This window comes from Tetranychus urticae, chromosome 2, assembly GCF_039701765.1.
Source record: "Tetranychus urticae isolate SD_2017Ah chromosome 2, NJAU_TeUrti_SD_1.0, whole genome shotgun sequence".
Taxonomy (NCBI): domain Eukaryota; kingdom Metazoa; phylum Arthropoda; class Arachnida; order Trombidiformes; family Tetranychidae; genus Tetranychus; species Tetranychus urticae.
In genome coordinates this window covers 27,811,722-27,828,183 of record NC_142959.1, presented here as the reverse complement: position 1 = coordinate 27,828,183, position 16,462 = coordinate 27,811,722, and the positions used below count along the sequence as shown (strand labels likewise).

General features: G+C 32.7%; 1 protein-coding gene and 1 long non-coding RNA gene across 2 annotated transcripts; one reads left to right on the top strand and one right to left on the bottom strand.

The window, feature by feature from the left end:
- The first annotated feature begins 1,182 nt into the window (after window positions 1-1,182).
- On the top strand, window positions 1,183-3,327 carry LOC107360223 (serine/threonine-protein kinase pim-1). The gene has a single exon (XM_015926855.3). It carries the CDS (start codon window positions 2,212-2,214, stop codon window positions 3,136-3,138), a length of 927 nt encoding a protein of 308 aa, XP_015782341.1. The 5' UTR covers window positions 1,183-2,211; the 3' UTR covers window positions 3,139-3,327.
- A 10,901-nt stretch (window positions 3,328-14,228) lies between these two features.
- Window positions 14,229-15,622, bottom strand: LOC112538636 (uncharacterized). The gene is made up of 2 exons (XR_003081880.2): window positions 15,288-15,622; window positions 14,229-15,192 (listed from the first exon to the last, which is right to left on the bottom strand). It is a non-coding gene; the product is annotated as an uncharacterized LOC112538636 (long non-coding RNA).
- Between the last annotated feature and the right edge of the window lie 840 nt (window positions 15,623-16,462).

Sequence of the window (16,462 nt, the reverse complement as noted above, 5' to 3'; positions counted from 1 at the left end):
ATCTTTTGTCCTTGAATAACAGGGGAAATTCAGAGGATATGGAAAGAGAAGGAGAGAGAGAAAAAAGAGAGAAAATTATTCTTGAAATTACATTGAAAACAAAAGAGACTCTGATTTTGATTGGTGATCTATTGACATTTACAGGGGAAAATGATGAAGATGTTCAGATTTTACAATTTTGTCCTTAGAAAGGCAAAGATGAGTTGTTATTAATCTTTGTGTTTCTTATCATTTCACTTTCTTTTGTTACACTTATCTTGTCCAACTTTTTTGTTTCATCAAAATCATCATTTTCATCAAACAATCATAATTGAAATGAAAAAGCTTTCTCTTATCATGTTAAGATGATCATCATCATCCTGGTTGCACTGGTGGGAAAAGAGGCTTATAGATATAAATATTGACTCCATTTGGATCAACATCTTGTTACTCATCATCATCACCATCATGATTATCATCGCTTTTTATCTTGAAATATTATCATGGTTTGGGTTTGTTTGGTTTTACTCATATTGGTATAATGGTGAGAAATGGAAATGGATTAAGATGCAAAAAATGAGAAAAACGATGATTCATTGAATTTTTAACGATAAATCAATTTTCGCAACTTAATTAGGATACACTGAGAACCAATATTTTAATTTATTGGGTAAAAACGGAAAATAAAAACAAAAGGTTTATGATGAGGAGGAAAAATTAGTCAACTCCTACTTTGGTTTCTCATTTTTTGCCCTTTTCAAGAGGCATTTTGGGTTTTCTTATGTGAAAACACTTTGGTTGTCTTAACAAAAATTTCATTTCTCACACTTTCTTACATTTTTAAGTGTTCATTTGGCTGTTGTTGATCATGTTGTTGCTTGTTGCTGTAATATTTTGTCTCCTTCTCTTGATTTGCCTCCTTCAACTTCCGTGGAAATCTTCAAGATGAATCCACCCACGAGTATGATTCATAGTTTTAATATTATTTGAAGCAAAGTCCATTCTCCAATCAATTTCAACTTTTCTCACACTAACTGCTAATAATAATATCACCTCATGGACAGAGTGAAAGACAGAAAAAAAACCACACCATCATCACCATCATCCAGCTTCACCGTCATCACCATCACCATCGCCACTGCCACCAATATCGCCACCAACGAAGATGACAGTAAAAATCCAAGGGAACAATTTCCACCAACTAAGAGTGTAAATGATTCATTTATTGCTCTTTCAATGACATTTAACCAAATTACACCAACCAGCAGAAAACCAGAGAATGGAAGAGAGAGAGAGAGAGGAAAATGTAGAAAATGATTATCATGTTTCATTTTTCATTTTATTATTGATGAATAAAATGTCCTCATCTGAAAGGTACCAGGGTGAAAGAAGGAAAGAGAGAGATGAGAAGCGGTTCCAGTGTTTTCCAGGTTTTACAATTAACTTCCTTCAACCCACCCATTGTGGTATCACTTTATTCCCTGTCGTATGAGGTTTCCAAATATTGGTAACATGGTTAAACTCCCTCTTGATTTCAATTGGAATCTTTCAAATATCAAGACATCTTCAAGAATTTCCGGTCACACATGTAAACAAAACAAAAGGCAATATAATAAGATTAAATAGATCCAATGGTAAAATGGGTTAAACAAAATGAAAAGAGGACATAAACAAAAGAGAGACAAGAAATTGTTAAGAAAAATATAATAGCCTCAAGGAAGGGAAAATTTTTGGATTAGGTACGAAAGGCGAAGAAAAGAGCAAAGGAAATGGTTTTTAAGATGATTAAGAGAGAGCCAGAGGAAAGGAAAAAAGAGAGTAAAAATATGTTTCAAAGAAAGGGAAAAGTGAAAAGAAAGAGAAGATAGAAAGAGGAAAAGAAACCCGCCCAAACAAATCAATCAAATGTGGCGCTTAAACTCAACATTAACCAAAGATTAATGTTATTCTGGAAATGGATAGATGGAGTTAGTAGTCAGTTATAAATAAAGCAAAACTTCATCAAGTAAAGAAAGTAGAGTGAAGCTGAAACTCCTGAGTGAAGCCAGTTTGGGTTAACTTGCAGTGAAGTGAGTTTGTGTGTACTTTTTTCATCTTTATTTCATTTTTCATCATCAACATCAACATCGACAAACAAACACACATACACACTTTTTCTTTATTATTGTTCCAACCCGGATTTGATATTTGTTATTTTTATTGTGTATATTGGATGTTTAATTGGATGATTCAATGGATCCTCATCACGAACCATTTGAAAAATCTTATAAAGTTGGTCCACTTTTAGGTAAAGGTGGTTTTGGTACTGTTTTTGCCGCTTTAAGATGCCGTGATGGTCTTCCCGTCGCTGTTAAACATATATTTAAAGAAAAGATAGTCGGTTGGGACACAACCGTTGGACCAAACAGGATACCAATGGAAATTAGTTTACTAAAAAAAGTGAACCATATAAGTGGAGTAATCCGTATAATTGACTTTTACGAGAGATCAGACTCTTTTATTATTATAATGGAAAGACCAGAATCAGCAATGGATTTATTTGATTTTATAAGTGAAAAAGGAGTACTCGATGAGAAACTATCTCGTGTATTTTTCCACCAAGTTGTAGAGACTGTAATTTCATGCCACAAAGCAGGAGTAATTCATCGTGATATTAAAGATGAAAATATTCTCGTCGATCTTGACACATTAAAGCTTAAGTTAATAGACTTTGGGTCTGGTGCTCATTTAAAAGAAGGTTATTATACCGATTTTGAAGGAACCCGTGTCTATAGTCCGCCTGAGTGGATTAAAAACAATAAATATAAGGGTAAATCAGCAACAGTCTGGTCCCTTGGTGTTCTTCTTTACGACATGGTGTGTGGTGACATTCCATTTGAAAAAGATGAACAGATTTTAAAAGGTGAAATAAGATTTCCTCGTCGTCTCTCTCGTGAATGCCAGGATTTAATTTTAAAGTGTCTCTCCAAAAGTCCAATGTTCCGTCCATCATTAGATGAGATTTTAAAGCATCCTTGGATGAGTGTCGACCTTGATGGCTGCACCACCGTGTCAACAACAATTCCAGTCAATGGTAACTCAAGGAGATCCCAAGCAACCGTTGACGATTCAGACTCAACAAGCGGAGAATCACCACCAAGCAGTCAATGCAGTATTTGACCACTCTTACAGTTGTAGATACCCTTAAATTGTACCTTAATTTATCGCATTTGTACAAAAAACCATCTCTTCCATAATGCAAATTATAACTACTCTTGTCTCATAAAAAAAGACTCAATCTTGTTTAAATCATTTCAATCAATCGTGTTTTACCCAATTTCAAGTGATATTACAGTGTTTTAAAAGACCAGTGAATTTATAAATCTTGAAGCAATCCCTTCAAAAAAGGTGTGTATGTGTGTTTGTGTGCTTTCCATGTTTCTAATGTTCTGTTTCTAGATGTGCACATTTATCCATTTATTTATACTTATATCTCTATGTATTATATATATTTCTTGTTATATAATACTATATATATATGAGTATGTGTATATCAAGCTAACCGGGAAACAGACGATCGATGAGAGCCTCCAGACAGGGTATGGCACGCAATAGCAAAGCAAATTTTGGGAAAAATAGAGGGAAAAATAGAGAAAGGGAAAGAGAAACAGTATGATGATGATGATGAAGGAAGATGAAGGAAGAAAAGAGTGAGATGAGACTGCATCATTACGGGTTTATCGATCAGTTCTTTGAGATGATGATGAAGAGGAGTGAGAGCCTGTAAAACAGTAGAGAAAGATGATCAAAGTCTAATAGAAAGGGAAAGCCTAGGAGTAAAATAATCAGAGGAAAGAAGCATGATGATGATGAAAAAAGAAGAAGAAAGTGCTCGACTGAACATTACAGGAGACAGAATAACCTTGGAAGAGCTTGATAGAGTGGAAAAAGAAAGAGATGAAAAGAAGCTGTTAGTCGAATTTTATCTTCTTTTTCTTTTCTTCTTCTTCTTTTTTTTCAGTTCGACATGAGCCTTCGTAAGGTCATTCAACTTGTTAAAAAGAGTAGATCTAAAAGAAAAAAGAAAAGACGATGAAGATGAAGAAAAAGAAGACAGAATGAAAAGAGAACTGGAAAAGGGCGGGTTTTCTCTTCTTTTCTTCCTCTCTTCTCTCTCTTTTAGCTTCACTTTGTTTCACTCCAAGCCTGGTTTCTCGGCTTTCCTTGGTTTGTTATTGTCAGTAACCAACAAGAAGCTTGAAGAGACAAAAAAAAAGGATATTTAACTTGAAATCAATTTCAAGTCTCAATTTAAACATATTTCAATATTGATAATGAAATGTCGGCAAAGGATGAAAGACAATTAAAATTTGTTGTAGAGACCGATTTTGGGTTATTTTGTTGCATCCAAATTTGAAAAGGATATGATGAAAAGGGCGGGAAAAGAGAGAAATGGGAAAAAGTCTGTCAAATGTTGCCTTTCTTTTCCTTTTCATGTTATACTTTCTCTTCAACAATCAGACCAACAATCATCACAATCATCCACACCAACAACAACAACAACATGCTTCAGCAGCTGCTATGAAATAAACATATTTTAAGTAAGAAAAGGCAAAAATGCTTATCTGGACTTTAACCTCAAACCGAGAATTGGGACATTTTCTTGTCCCTTTCCTCTCTTTCTTTTCTTTCTTTCTTTCTCCTCTTCCTCAACTTTCCCCTGATTGTCCTTTAAAAAGGTAAGACCAAGAGGCTCATGACCCAAGGTCAAAGGGAAAGAAGGAAAGAAAAGTTAAAAATCGAGAAAAAAAAGGTCATCTTTTGTTGTTGGTTAAGAAACAAATAGAGGAAAGTTGAAGACGGGTTATGTTTACATCGCTAAAGGAAACTTTTTGTCGAAGGTTCACCATCTTCATCCTGATCATCATCCACATAATCATCATCTTTTCTCATCTTTAACTTCCTTTTGGCCCTAATAACATGATCACCTGTCCAACCTTGAGAGGAACGAACCTTTAAATTTGTAATATTTTGGCGCCAACCCAATACATATTGGTAACTGAACGAATGGATCACTTTTGTTTCCTATGAATGATGGACTAAACATTGGACAGAAACATGATTAATACAATTTTAATAACAATAATTATAGCAACAGTAAAAGAAAGGAAAAGAAAAGACAAAATGATTAATGAAAACGTAAAAACGTTGGTCAAATAATAGTAAACAAGGTAAAAATGATAATGTAGATGAGGTCAACAACACATGAAAAGATGTGTGTCCCGCTGGTTAAACTTACCCAGTAAACTTGTGGGGTCATTTAAGAAGAGAGTCTTAGACGGAACACCTTACCTTCGTCGGACAACTGTTGACCAGTGAACACAGAAAAATAAGAAGAAGAAGAAGAGAAAAGCGAAAAAAATAAATTCTTTTCTCTCTCTCTTTTTGAAATAACCTTTGGCCAATAACTGTGAACCCAAGCCAGACGCGTGTGTTTAGCTCAGGTTAGGCCAAAAGGTTGCCACTAAATATAAATGTATCTGTTAACATCTGCTTACTTTATACCTTTACCTTTACAAGACGCAAGTAACAATCAAAGGTTATAACAGATTGAAGCAAAAGTAATGTTTATGTTTGGTCAACACGCGATTTGCACGCGTTTAAAAGCACATTTGTTACCAACTTTACAATCTTGACTAGGTAACCTTCTTGAGTCATCTTCATTTTCATCACATTTCATGAAACACTGATTACTCGAGTAACGATAAAAACAAAACAAGGTGCGTAGTAAAAGACCTTTTTCAAGGTTTCAATTCATTCTTTTTCCTTTCTACTTTTTGTTTTCATCTCTTTTCCTTTCTTTCCTTTCTTTCTCATTACTCTGTATTTCCCCCTGAAAAAGGCATTGGACTTTCCAACATTGTAAACACATGAGGAAAACACAACAGCAACAAAACACTTCACTTTTTACTCGTTACGCATTTTTTAGGGATTTTTGCATTTCTCACATTTTGCCTTCTTTTTTTTGAGTTACTTTTTTGGTTATCTTTTACTGGTTGCTATTTTACTTTGAAACTGGTAATTCAACAAGTGATTGATCGATTGACTCTAAATATTATTTTAATGATCACCGTCAACTCACAGTGTACAGTTTAAAGGCCAATTAAGGTGGACACTTATGGACAACAAAAGCAAACCTCTCATTGGCAAATCTCTCAATCATCTTGATTAAATTTTAATGAAACCCAATCCATTGAACAAAAAAACATGAGTTTCACACATGATTTAAGGTTTGCTTGCTTCCTGTTGTATTGTTATTTAAATATCAAAACTAAACTAACACATTATTAGCAGCAATTAGTTGGTAACAACAATTTAACCATCTTTTTCCCATTCAAATGCGATTAAAGAGATTCCAGCATTTCCTTTAATCTGTTCAACTGTTGACCAGTTGTTAAGCTCAATTGTTATCTTAATCAGGCAAAATCTATAATCAACTTGTTAACCCGAAAAAAAAGACTAATGTTTAGGACACTAACAAGTGACCAAAAAAGCCAAGAAAAAAAAGCCAAACAAGTTGAAAACAAAAGAAAAGTATTGAAGGTAAAATGTCCAGTGAAAAGGCCAGGTAAGATACAAAAGGATTTACGAGCAAATATTATGGCAGTTTAAAAATACCCGAAAACCCAAAAATGTTCAACATTCCAACGAGCATTAGAAGCCAATTTTCAATTTATTTATCTATTGGCAAGTCCATTGTTTGAGTTGTCCTTAATTATCGCTTTGGGTAAAATATATTATCATCATTATTGTCACCATTTTTATCACCATTACAACCATTATTATCATTATTGCCCTTGTTATTGCTCTTTTCAGCTGATCAAGGCAGGACATTAGGTTTCATCTATTGACCGTTAAAGGCATTCCTGTTAAGGTAAATTGATTGAAAAGTTAACTTTAAAAATCGAAGGTAAAATATTGCTGGAACAGTATTGAATTGATGGCCATGGAACACCGATTTTCTTTTCTTCTATCAATTAACTCAAGATTATCATTTTTTTCATTCATCATCATCGTCATCATCATTCAATCGAGTGGCCTCGTTGCTATTCAAGGCTGTTACTCTGTCAGAACCGGAAAACTTTTTGTGATTTTTTTTTTCCTTTCAATATTGAACAATTGTGAATGTCTTTAAGCAAGACAACAGCAGCAAAAAAAGGCGTCCATTCCAATAGTCATGCTAACGACAATGATCAACAATTAGCAACAATTAACTGTTGACCTTATGGGATTTTCCTGGTTGATCATTTGATTTCAATTATCAATGCAAACACACTTTTTTTAATATCATTATCAATGAAACACTCATGACTTTACTGTTTGAAGTAAATGCAAGTCAACAAGTTGGATTAACTCGGGATAATCAGTTGATCAGTTGACAACCATGTACCAATTGAATTGTCACATCTTATTTCATCAACTTTCATAATCACTTTGAGTAAAAAAGCGAACCCATTTCAACCGAATTTTCAATTAATTTTTTTCATTCAATTTTCGTCTATTTGTTACATTGTAATTGCCTTTTGAAAGATTAGTTGAACTGCTAATCAGTTGGTTACAATTGATAGGTTTTACCCTGTTAATCTCATGAATGGGAGGAAATGATGGAAATATGTTGACAAACGTTTGAAAGTCATTTAATATTGTCTGGAGCATTTTCATGATTATAATAAGTTTACAAATGTTAAGATGTGTTTAAGCCAAGTTACTGACAAGGATAAGTAGCATTTGTCTGGTGAAAGTGAAAAGATGCTGATGATGAAGATGATAATGATAAGATGAGAGAAAGTATGAGAAGACGAAATGGAAAGAGTAATCATCTTCTTTGATCATCATCACTTGAATATTTTGTACAGTAATCAAGACGATTCTTGGCCCACAAGAAGATGCATAAAAAAGCAACATCTCAATAAATGGAGCAACACACAAGGCAAACGATGCAAGATGAAGATAGAGGATGAGAAAGATGTAGATGAAGACAAGACTAAACAAGCAAAGTTTGAAAGTCGCGTCGTGCCTAAGAATCAACATTTTCATCATTTTGGCAACCAAATCTCTGTCAGACATGCCTTTATCATCTTGATCCTCATCTTCTGTCTCACCCATCTTCCCCCTGAAATTCCCATAGAAGAGAGACATTTTCAAAAGTTATTTTCTTTCCAAGACATTTTTCTTCAATTGAAGATGAAGATGAAGAAGAAGAAATAACAAACCAGAAAACTTTGCCTTTCCATTGTTCATTTTTGCTCCTCATTTTGCATCCTCTTCATTCATCATCCTCTCACCATTTACAACCTTTTTCCGTCTCTCTCATGATCATCATTACAAAACCATAATATACCCTTAAGGCTATAATATTGGTTAATTATGAGGGAGAGATTTGAAACCAGAATATTCATATAAAAAAGAAATGATAATTTAACCTTCACATGGTTGTATTAAACATGGTTAAATGGCAATTTAATTTCCTGCAACAACAACAATAAAAAGGAATGTGATGAATCTTTTGATATCAGAATGAGAAAGAGGAAGATAATTATTGTGAAATGATGAACATGATATTAATAGAAATGATAAGTGATGCTAATTAAGAGAGAAAAGGTTGAAATATTAAAATTACGATTAAAAACTGTTCTTTAATCCGGTTCAATCCATTGTCATCTTGCTTTTCATTTTGTCACTTTAATCAACGCTCATCATCATCCTCCTAATCATCATCATTATCATCGTAATTATAATCAGTAGCAGTGAGAGCATTTTGAGCAACAAATAAATCATTTCCTTGTTATAGCAACTTGTGACTTAACACGACCACCATCACTTGCCTTCAAGTTGCCCTAAGCCTGGTTAGGTCTTAGGTTGAGGTTGACCAGCCCATCAGCCTCATCACTGTCATTATGTGGTTCAACCTCAACCCAAATTGGTTTCAAGTAAAACTTCAATTTGTCTTAATGTTACCATTATCATGTTGACGTCTTGTTTGGTTTTTTTTCTCATACGAACCAGAATATTTTATCAACCTTTTTTCTTCAACCAACGTGGGCGAAGGCGCGTGGAGCCGTCAAACGAATCGTTATAAATATTCAATAGGAAAAATACCAATGAAGTCAGTAAAGGCTCGAATTTTTGCACACATATTTGTTTTTCCTTCCTCAATGTTTCCATCTTCATTTTGTCTTCTTCTTCTTCTTTTTCTTGATCATTTCCATTCATAGTTATTACCAATAAATGTTAAGATTAAATTTAGCAACAGAATGATGATAAAGATCATGAACCGCACATTTAATATTAAAAGGCATTCCTTAGTCAAGGTGGGATTGGTGCGTGTCAATGTAACCCATCAGCGATTCAATTGGCTAAATTTTTAGGTCAATTGTTATTAGCAACTTAACAACTGTTGAAATTGTTAATTAACACCAGTTTTACAGTTATAAACACACAAAAGTATCATTGAACGACAACAACAACAGAAAAGTTAACCCAAGAAAAAAAAACCTGAACTCTTTTTTTTCTGGTGACTTTGATTCCATTTGTTGACTTGTTTTCACACAAAAATATAAATTCATTGAATGAAGCAAAAGGATGAAATTTTCATACGTAAATATTATTACAACAAACGCGTAAACCCGTTGTTGGTATCATTTGTATGAAACAAGAAACCCATTGAATAACGTTCATCGTCATTATCATTATCATGAACAACGGCAAACCAAGAAACATCATCATTAACAACAATAACAAACGTCAACAATAAAAGCTTATTGTTTATTTTCATTTGTATTACACTTTTGGTGCCTTTTGTTTTGTTTTGTATCAACCAACCAATTCTCACTGTTAATGATGATGGTTATGATTAGGTTGATGATAAAAGATGATAAACTTGTAAATGAAACGTAAATTGAAATGCATCATCAAGTGATCAGAATGTGAATCAAGTTGAGCTCTTCATTCAGTGGAAACATTAATCATCACTGATCACTGAATGGTCAGTTAATCACTTTAAACTTTCCTCTTTTTCATTCATACAAATCTATCTTAAGACAAGTTTAGGTGAAAAAGGTTGGCATGGAAATGAAGGTAAAAAAGCATCGAAAGTAGACTTGGGTTCGACCTAAATTCCTGAACAATTATATTCGCTTTGACTTTCTCTTTTCAATCAACATCACTGATTAACTAATTAACTATTTACATTGATTTTGCTTTTCCGCTTTTCTCATGTTTTTACACCAAAAGTGTTTTCCATTTTTTTGGTTCAACTTGTTTCAACACCTTTCATTGTTATTCAAGCTTTAATTGTTGTCTTTGGTTAAACATTTTAACTACTTCATTGATCAACTTAATCACCATTAACTCGTGGCAAGTTTCATGATTAAAAAGGTTTGGTTGTTAAGCAAATTGATTGAATACAAAAAGTAGAAGAAGTTAAATGTTCAAATGAACATGTAAAAGTTGATTAAACATCAATAACTTGCAATGATCCAAAATAATGACACTTGTTGTTAAGAGTTAATTAAAGATAATTAATGTGTCAATTGAAAGTGAAGTTAATGATCACATGAAAATGAAGTGAAATCATGAAATTAATGAAAAAGGTAGAAAATGATAAATCTTAAGTTGAATCAATCGCAAGAAGAAAAAAAATGATTAACACTGAATTTACCTCTTTTCTTCTTCTTTACCTTTTCTCAATTCTGATTGAAGTACAACAAATTGATTATATTTTGTTTTCTGCTTAACTAAACTAATAATAATCAATATTATTAATAGCAATAAAGGTTGAACAATTACACAATTTACTGATTGAATTGACAAAATTGAGGAAACAAAAATGCTAAATGTTGAAATGGTTGGAAAGGATTGAGGAAAAGGTTTGATTGTCAAATTATAACAATCATTGAGAAGAAGATATTTTTAGCTTGAAAAATACAAATTAGTGATTAAGTTAATCATTGAGTTTTCATTTTTGTTGTTTTATCCAAAAATCAAGTGATTTGATTTGCTTTCAACAAAAGGTAAATGCAAAAATGCCCAAAATTGAATATCTTTTTGTTCAATTTCATTGAATCAAGTTAAAGATGATTTTATCATCAACTTTCGCCTCAAGGTAACTTTCATCAAATAAACTCTTTTTTTTTACTTTTCACTTTATTTCATCCAATATATCATCTCAATCATCATTAATATCACTTTTGATTGCTCATCATTTGTTCACAATTTGCTTTCTTCACTCTCTTTGGTTAAACTGCTCTCGTCAGCAATCAGATTATTTGGATTCATTGATTGGAAAACCTCCAAATAATCAGCATGAAAAAGATATAAAAATCATTATCATGAGACAAAAACAGTTGATTCGCGTGAATTGTCATGAAATTGAGCAGAAATGAAGGAATCAGTTAAACATTCTGAATGTTTGATGAGAAAACAAATTTGAGGAAATCTGAATTTCCAAAGATTCCATCACTTTTCATTGCTTTTCATTTGAATTGTCTTTCAATTTTGATGTTTTTGTCCATTTTTTTAGGAAATTTTTTTCAGTCTAATTTCATTCCTTCAATTCACCAACAATTGTAATTTTGTTGCAACTTGAAACTCTTAAAACACAGCTAATCAGTAAAGGTTGTATGTTATATAATTAAACGTTACAATGTTTAAGTTAATTGTCTATTTGTATGCGTTTGTTAATACCTTTTTTATTAATGTTAATTGTTAGTGTTAATTATGCATTTTATTGCACTTTTAAATTATTCATAATTGCTACTTTGATTTGCAGTTTTGTTTCACTTCACTTCTGATTCCGTTTTGGTGATGGTTTTAACCTTAAAACCCGCATTAATATCATTGATAGGACAGAATCACTCGAAGGAACAAAAAAAAGTAACAAGAAACAAATGAAAGAAAAGCCATTTAACTATTCAATCAGCTTTCATTAATTATTAGATGACAATCTGATGTTGATTAGATTTGTGACAGAAAAATTAATGTCCAAAATGAGGTTAAACTTTAAACTGTTAATGTAATTATGCAAAAATTGAGAGTTGGAACCATTCAAGTTTGGTCAGGTTTGATTCTCAGATGAATAAATTGATGGAAATCACAGAATTTTTTTCATTTCTGAGTAAATTCAACAGAGGAATAAATAATCAAAGTGTTGAAAGAAGCCAAAAAATCAGATGTTTGTGTTATTGAAGGAAAATATTTGTCAACATGGAAAAGATGAAAAAGAAAAGATTTGGTGGAAAAAAAAATGAAATGAAAAATGAAAATACATTTATAATGAAAGTAAAGATGATTTTGATGAAGACGAAGATGGGGAAGAAGAGGAAGAAGAAGAGGGAAAGAAGACAATCCAGACAAAATTGGGTTGATTAACCAACTTTTTATGCGACTATTTGGAAAGGTTGAAAATGAATATCTTGAGATTAGACAGAATCATGTTTAACATGCGTATAAACATGATCGTCTAGAATCTAGAATTGACATCAATAATAATGATGATAATATTTTATGTTTCCCATTACCTTTTGTTGTGTCACAAATAATCGGTTAAACCACAGGATAAAGATGATAATAAAGGCGAGAGAAGCAAAAGTGAGGGTAAAAAAGTGGTTCTCGTCTTACCCATAGCCATCATTGATTTATGACCCGGCTTCTGTCTGGTTCTGCTTCCAGTCTAAAAGCATTTCAGCCTCTTCCTGATCGCATTTTCATCATCATCATCATCTATGTCTATTATGTTTCTGCCAATTCACCAAATTTATTGAATCCATTTACCTGATTGAAGAGACGTTTACTCCTGTTAAACCCGTTAAGGCCAACGACATGTTCATCATCATCTTTTTCCCTCACTCTCATCCTCACTCTCATCATACTCATCATCATTCTAGTCATAATAATGATGATTATCTGAGAAATGCCAGACTCAGTCTGACTTATATTTTTGGTCTTGTCTGGCTTATCTAATGAGATGATGATTCTGTCCAGCAATCTCTGAATCTCACTTTCAACTTTACTTTTTTTTTCATTATCATTTTCATCATTTTCATCCATTTCTTCCTTATCTTCTTTGACACATAACTTGCTGTTCCCTCCTCATGGATCAACCAAAATGTATGAGATGATGAGAGGCAAAAGCAAATCGTCAAACCTTATATTGATGATGATAACTTTCGTTTAACTTTTTCATCTTCATCTTCTTCTTTCTTTCAGTCTTTCTTTCTCTTCCCTTTTTAAGGAATTGATGGGCAACCTGCCATCATCTTGTTCCCATCTTCATCCTCTAACTTTTTGTCTTCCTTTCTCATTTTTCATCTTCCTTTTTTTTCTTCTTCTCTCTCTCTCCACCAAATCACCATTTTTGCTTATTGCTAAGCTATTAGAATCGCGTTATATTAAAAGTCATTCAAAGTAAGCAAAAAAACGTTCACTCAAATGGTTGAGAAGACTTTTAAATTGTCCAAGTCGAGGTAATAACTCAATTACAATCAAGTCTTTTTACGTTCATTTCTGTATGACAGTTTCACGCACAATCTGAGGTTAACATCATCATTTAAACTTTGCTTCATCTCTTTTTTGTTTGGCGGGAATTCAGCTTTTCACTTGACTTTTCACAGCTAAATATCAAGTGTTTTTTAAGGTGCAAAAAAAACTTGGTTATGGTTACTTGGCGATGACCTAAGCAAAGGTACAAGATGACAACGGGAATATTTTCTGAAGATTAAATCCAAAAAAAAATCCATGAAAAGTGCACTTTTTTTGCTGTTTCTCGAAGCGTTTATTGTGAGCTTTTTTTTATTTATCTTCTGTTTCTTACTGCTTTATGATCATTTTTATTTATTGGTGATGATGAAAAGCTTCTGAATTTTATGAAATAAAAAGGTATTCATTGATTCAATGAGTTTGTTGTGCAGTATTAATGTTTTTCATAAAAAAGTGCAAACGAGTTCAGGAAAAACAGGATTACCTTTCTTCTTCTTCTCCTTTTTTTATGTGATTGATGAATTATTATATGTTGTTTTATCCCTAATCAAGATTATGTCTTGTATTGTGTACTTGTGAGAGACACCAATTTAAGGTTTATGTGTATATACAAATATACACATTTTTTGCTCTCTCTCGCCATGAAAAGTAACATCAAATAATAAAGTTCACCGACAGATAAAGGAAAGGTTAAACAGAGGATTGAACTGAATCGAAATGAAAAGAAAGCCCACTTTTTGTTATCTGTTTGCTTGTAATATCATTAAAATAACTGACGATGCATAAGCAAGTACAATTTCACATTATGGGAACCTTTAGCTAAGCTTTAACTAAAAAAGATTGATTGTTGGGTAAGTTTATTGTACTGCAGTTTAGTTAATCAAAGATTTAGTTTAACCGGGTTCCAAAACCATGTTCAGATTAACTGGATTCTTAATAATAATCAATTGTAGATTTGACTTAGTTTAAATAATGGTAAATGAATGTTAAATGTTACTCTTCAAGTAACCGCCACTTTGAATAATGTATAAATAATATCCAGTTGTTCGAAGATGTTTACAGTTGTTGTTGTTGCTGTTAGCTATTGAGATTGCTGTTTTTGCCGTTGTTGTTATATTGTTAATGATGTTTGTTTGTTTGATGTCTGGTTCCTTTAATAATAATAACCAATGGAAGTTTGGTCAACAGTTTCAATTGTTGATTAACCATTCTGTCGGCAATTTGAATCTTTAATATGATTAGACTGATGGTCAACAAGCAAAGGGAAATAAGGCTAAAGGCAATCCATTCTCAAATTCCTTGCACTGGATAACAAAAGGAATAAGAAGAGAGAAAGTGGAACACCTCTCCCATCCTTTTCCTACCTTCTCCACCTCCTCCTCCTCCTCCTCCGCCTTCTTCTTTCCCAACATCATCACCATCTTCAGTAATTTCATCAGTAAACAGCATCAGCTTTTTTTTCGCTTTTCCCAGTTTCTATCCATCATCAGTGACAAAACAAAAATTTAGGCTTTTCTTAAATGAGACCACCAATGAGTCTTTTTAACAGCAATTAAACGAGGAACCAATTCAATTTAAGGAAACAAGTACATAAACTTCATAATTGAAAGCTTGAAAAAAGACGGCTTATCCTATGACCTCCACTTGCTTTATTACAACTTCACCTTTAGCCATAAACAAGTGAGATAATTAGCATTCCTGTAGTAAGGAAGAAAGAAAGAGAGTGAGAAAATATTCGCAACTGGGTTGATAATAAAAGGTAAATTTTGGGTAAAAGGAAAATTTTTGCTTACCAAAATTAATCCCCAACAATGGTTGGCTTTAGTACAATTTGAACCAGCATTTTGAGCACATAAAGATGTTAGTAGATATTTTCAATTGAATTGTGTTGATTATTAGCGTTTTCAGGGCAAAAACAGTAGATTAAAAAAGCACATTCAATTTAATATAAAATTATAATTAAACCAAAAAAAGACGGATTGAACCAGATTATAAAAAAACTAAAAAGGTTAGCAAAAACAAATGCAAGATGAGATGACTTCTTATCAAACTGATGATACCAGAAAGACTAGACATTTTGGCGGCAAAGAGTTGCCTGGCATTGTCTTATCCAATAGCAAGTAGACTAGTCAAATCCAATGGAGTCTACTTTTGACATGTTTATATTAACGTCTTATTTAGTAATCTGCTAATTTTGTCGCCATTTTTTGATCTCGAATGGGTTAATTTTCCCTCCAAAAGTTGAATACTATCAAATAATCTTCCCTTTTACCAGAAAATTTGATTTTGTGCTTTCTGTTAATCAAAGTTGTGCTTTATTTACTTACCGTGCTTCATTTGACCAAAGCTTTTGATCCAAAAGTAATTTTACTCTGGAATGTTGAACAATGCTGATTTGGGGTTTTTCCCACCATCTTCGCATTTTGCTAATAGTTGATAGAGATTGTGGTCCAAGCCTGATTCTTTGATGGTGGAGCGATGGAGGAAAAAACCTTATAAAATGGAGTCGAGTTTGGTCAAATTGGTGAAAGTCCATTGTGATAGTAGATATAAAACAAACGTATCTCTCTTATTCTTTGTTTATCCTTTTGCTTTTTTCTTCTCCAATTTTTACTAATCTAATTACCCACTAACAGATATCATCAACTTGAATCAACTTTAACTGTTTACTGAGTTTACTTTTTTTGCTCTCTCTCCTCGGTTTGCGCTTCTTGCTCTTTCCTCCTCCTCTATCACCAACATCACCAACATCATCATCTCTTCGGCTTCTTTACAATTATCATCAATCATCTCTCAATCAGCTTTCTTTTAATCGTCATTTCCAGTGATGAACCTGCTAATAGTAATCACGATCACTCTAATTATAAATGTGATATCAATTGTTCAATTTTAAAGCTTTCACTTTTTTTCTGGTTTTCTGGTTAATTGTCAATGAAAGCAAACACAAAAATTCAATTAAATCGTCTAA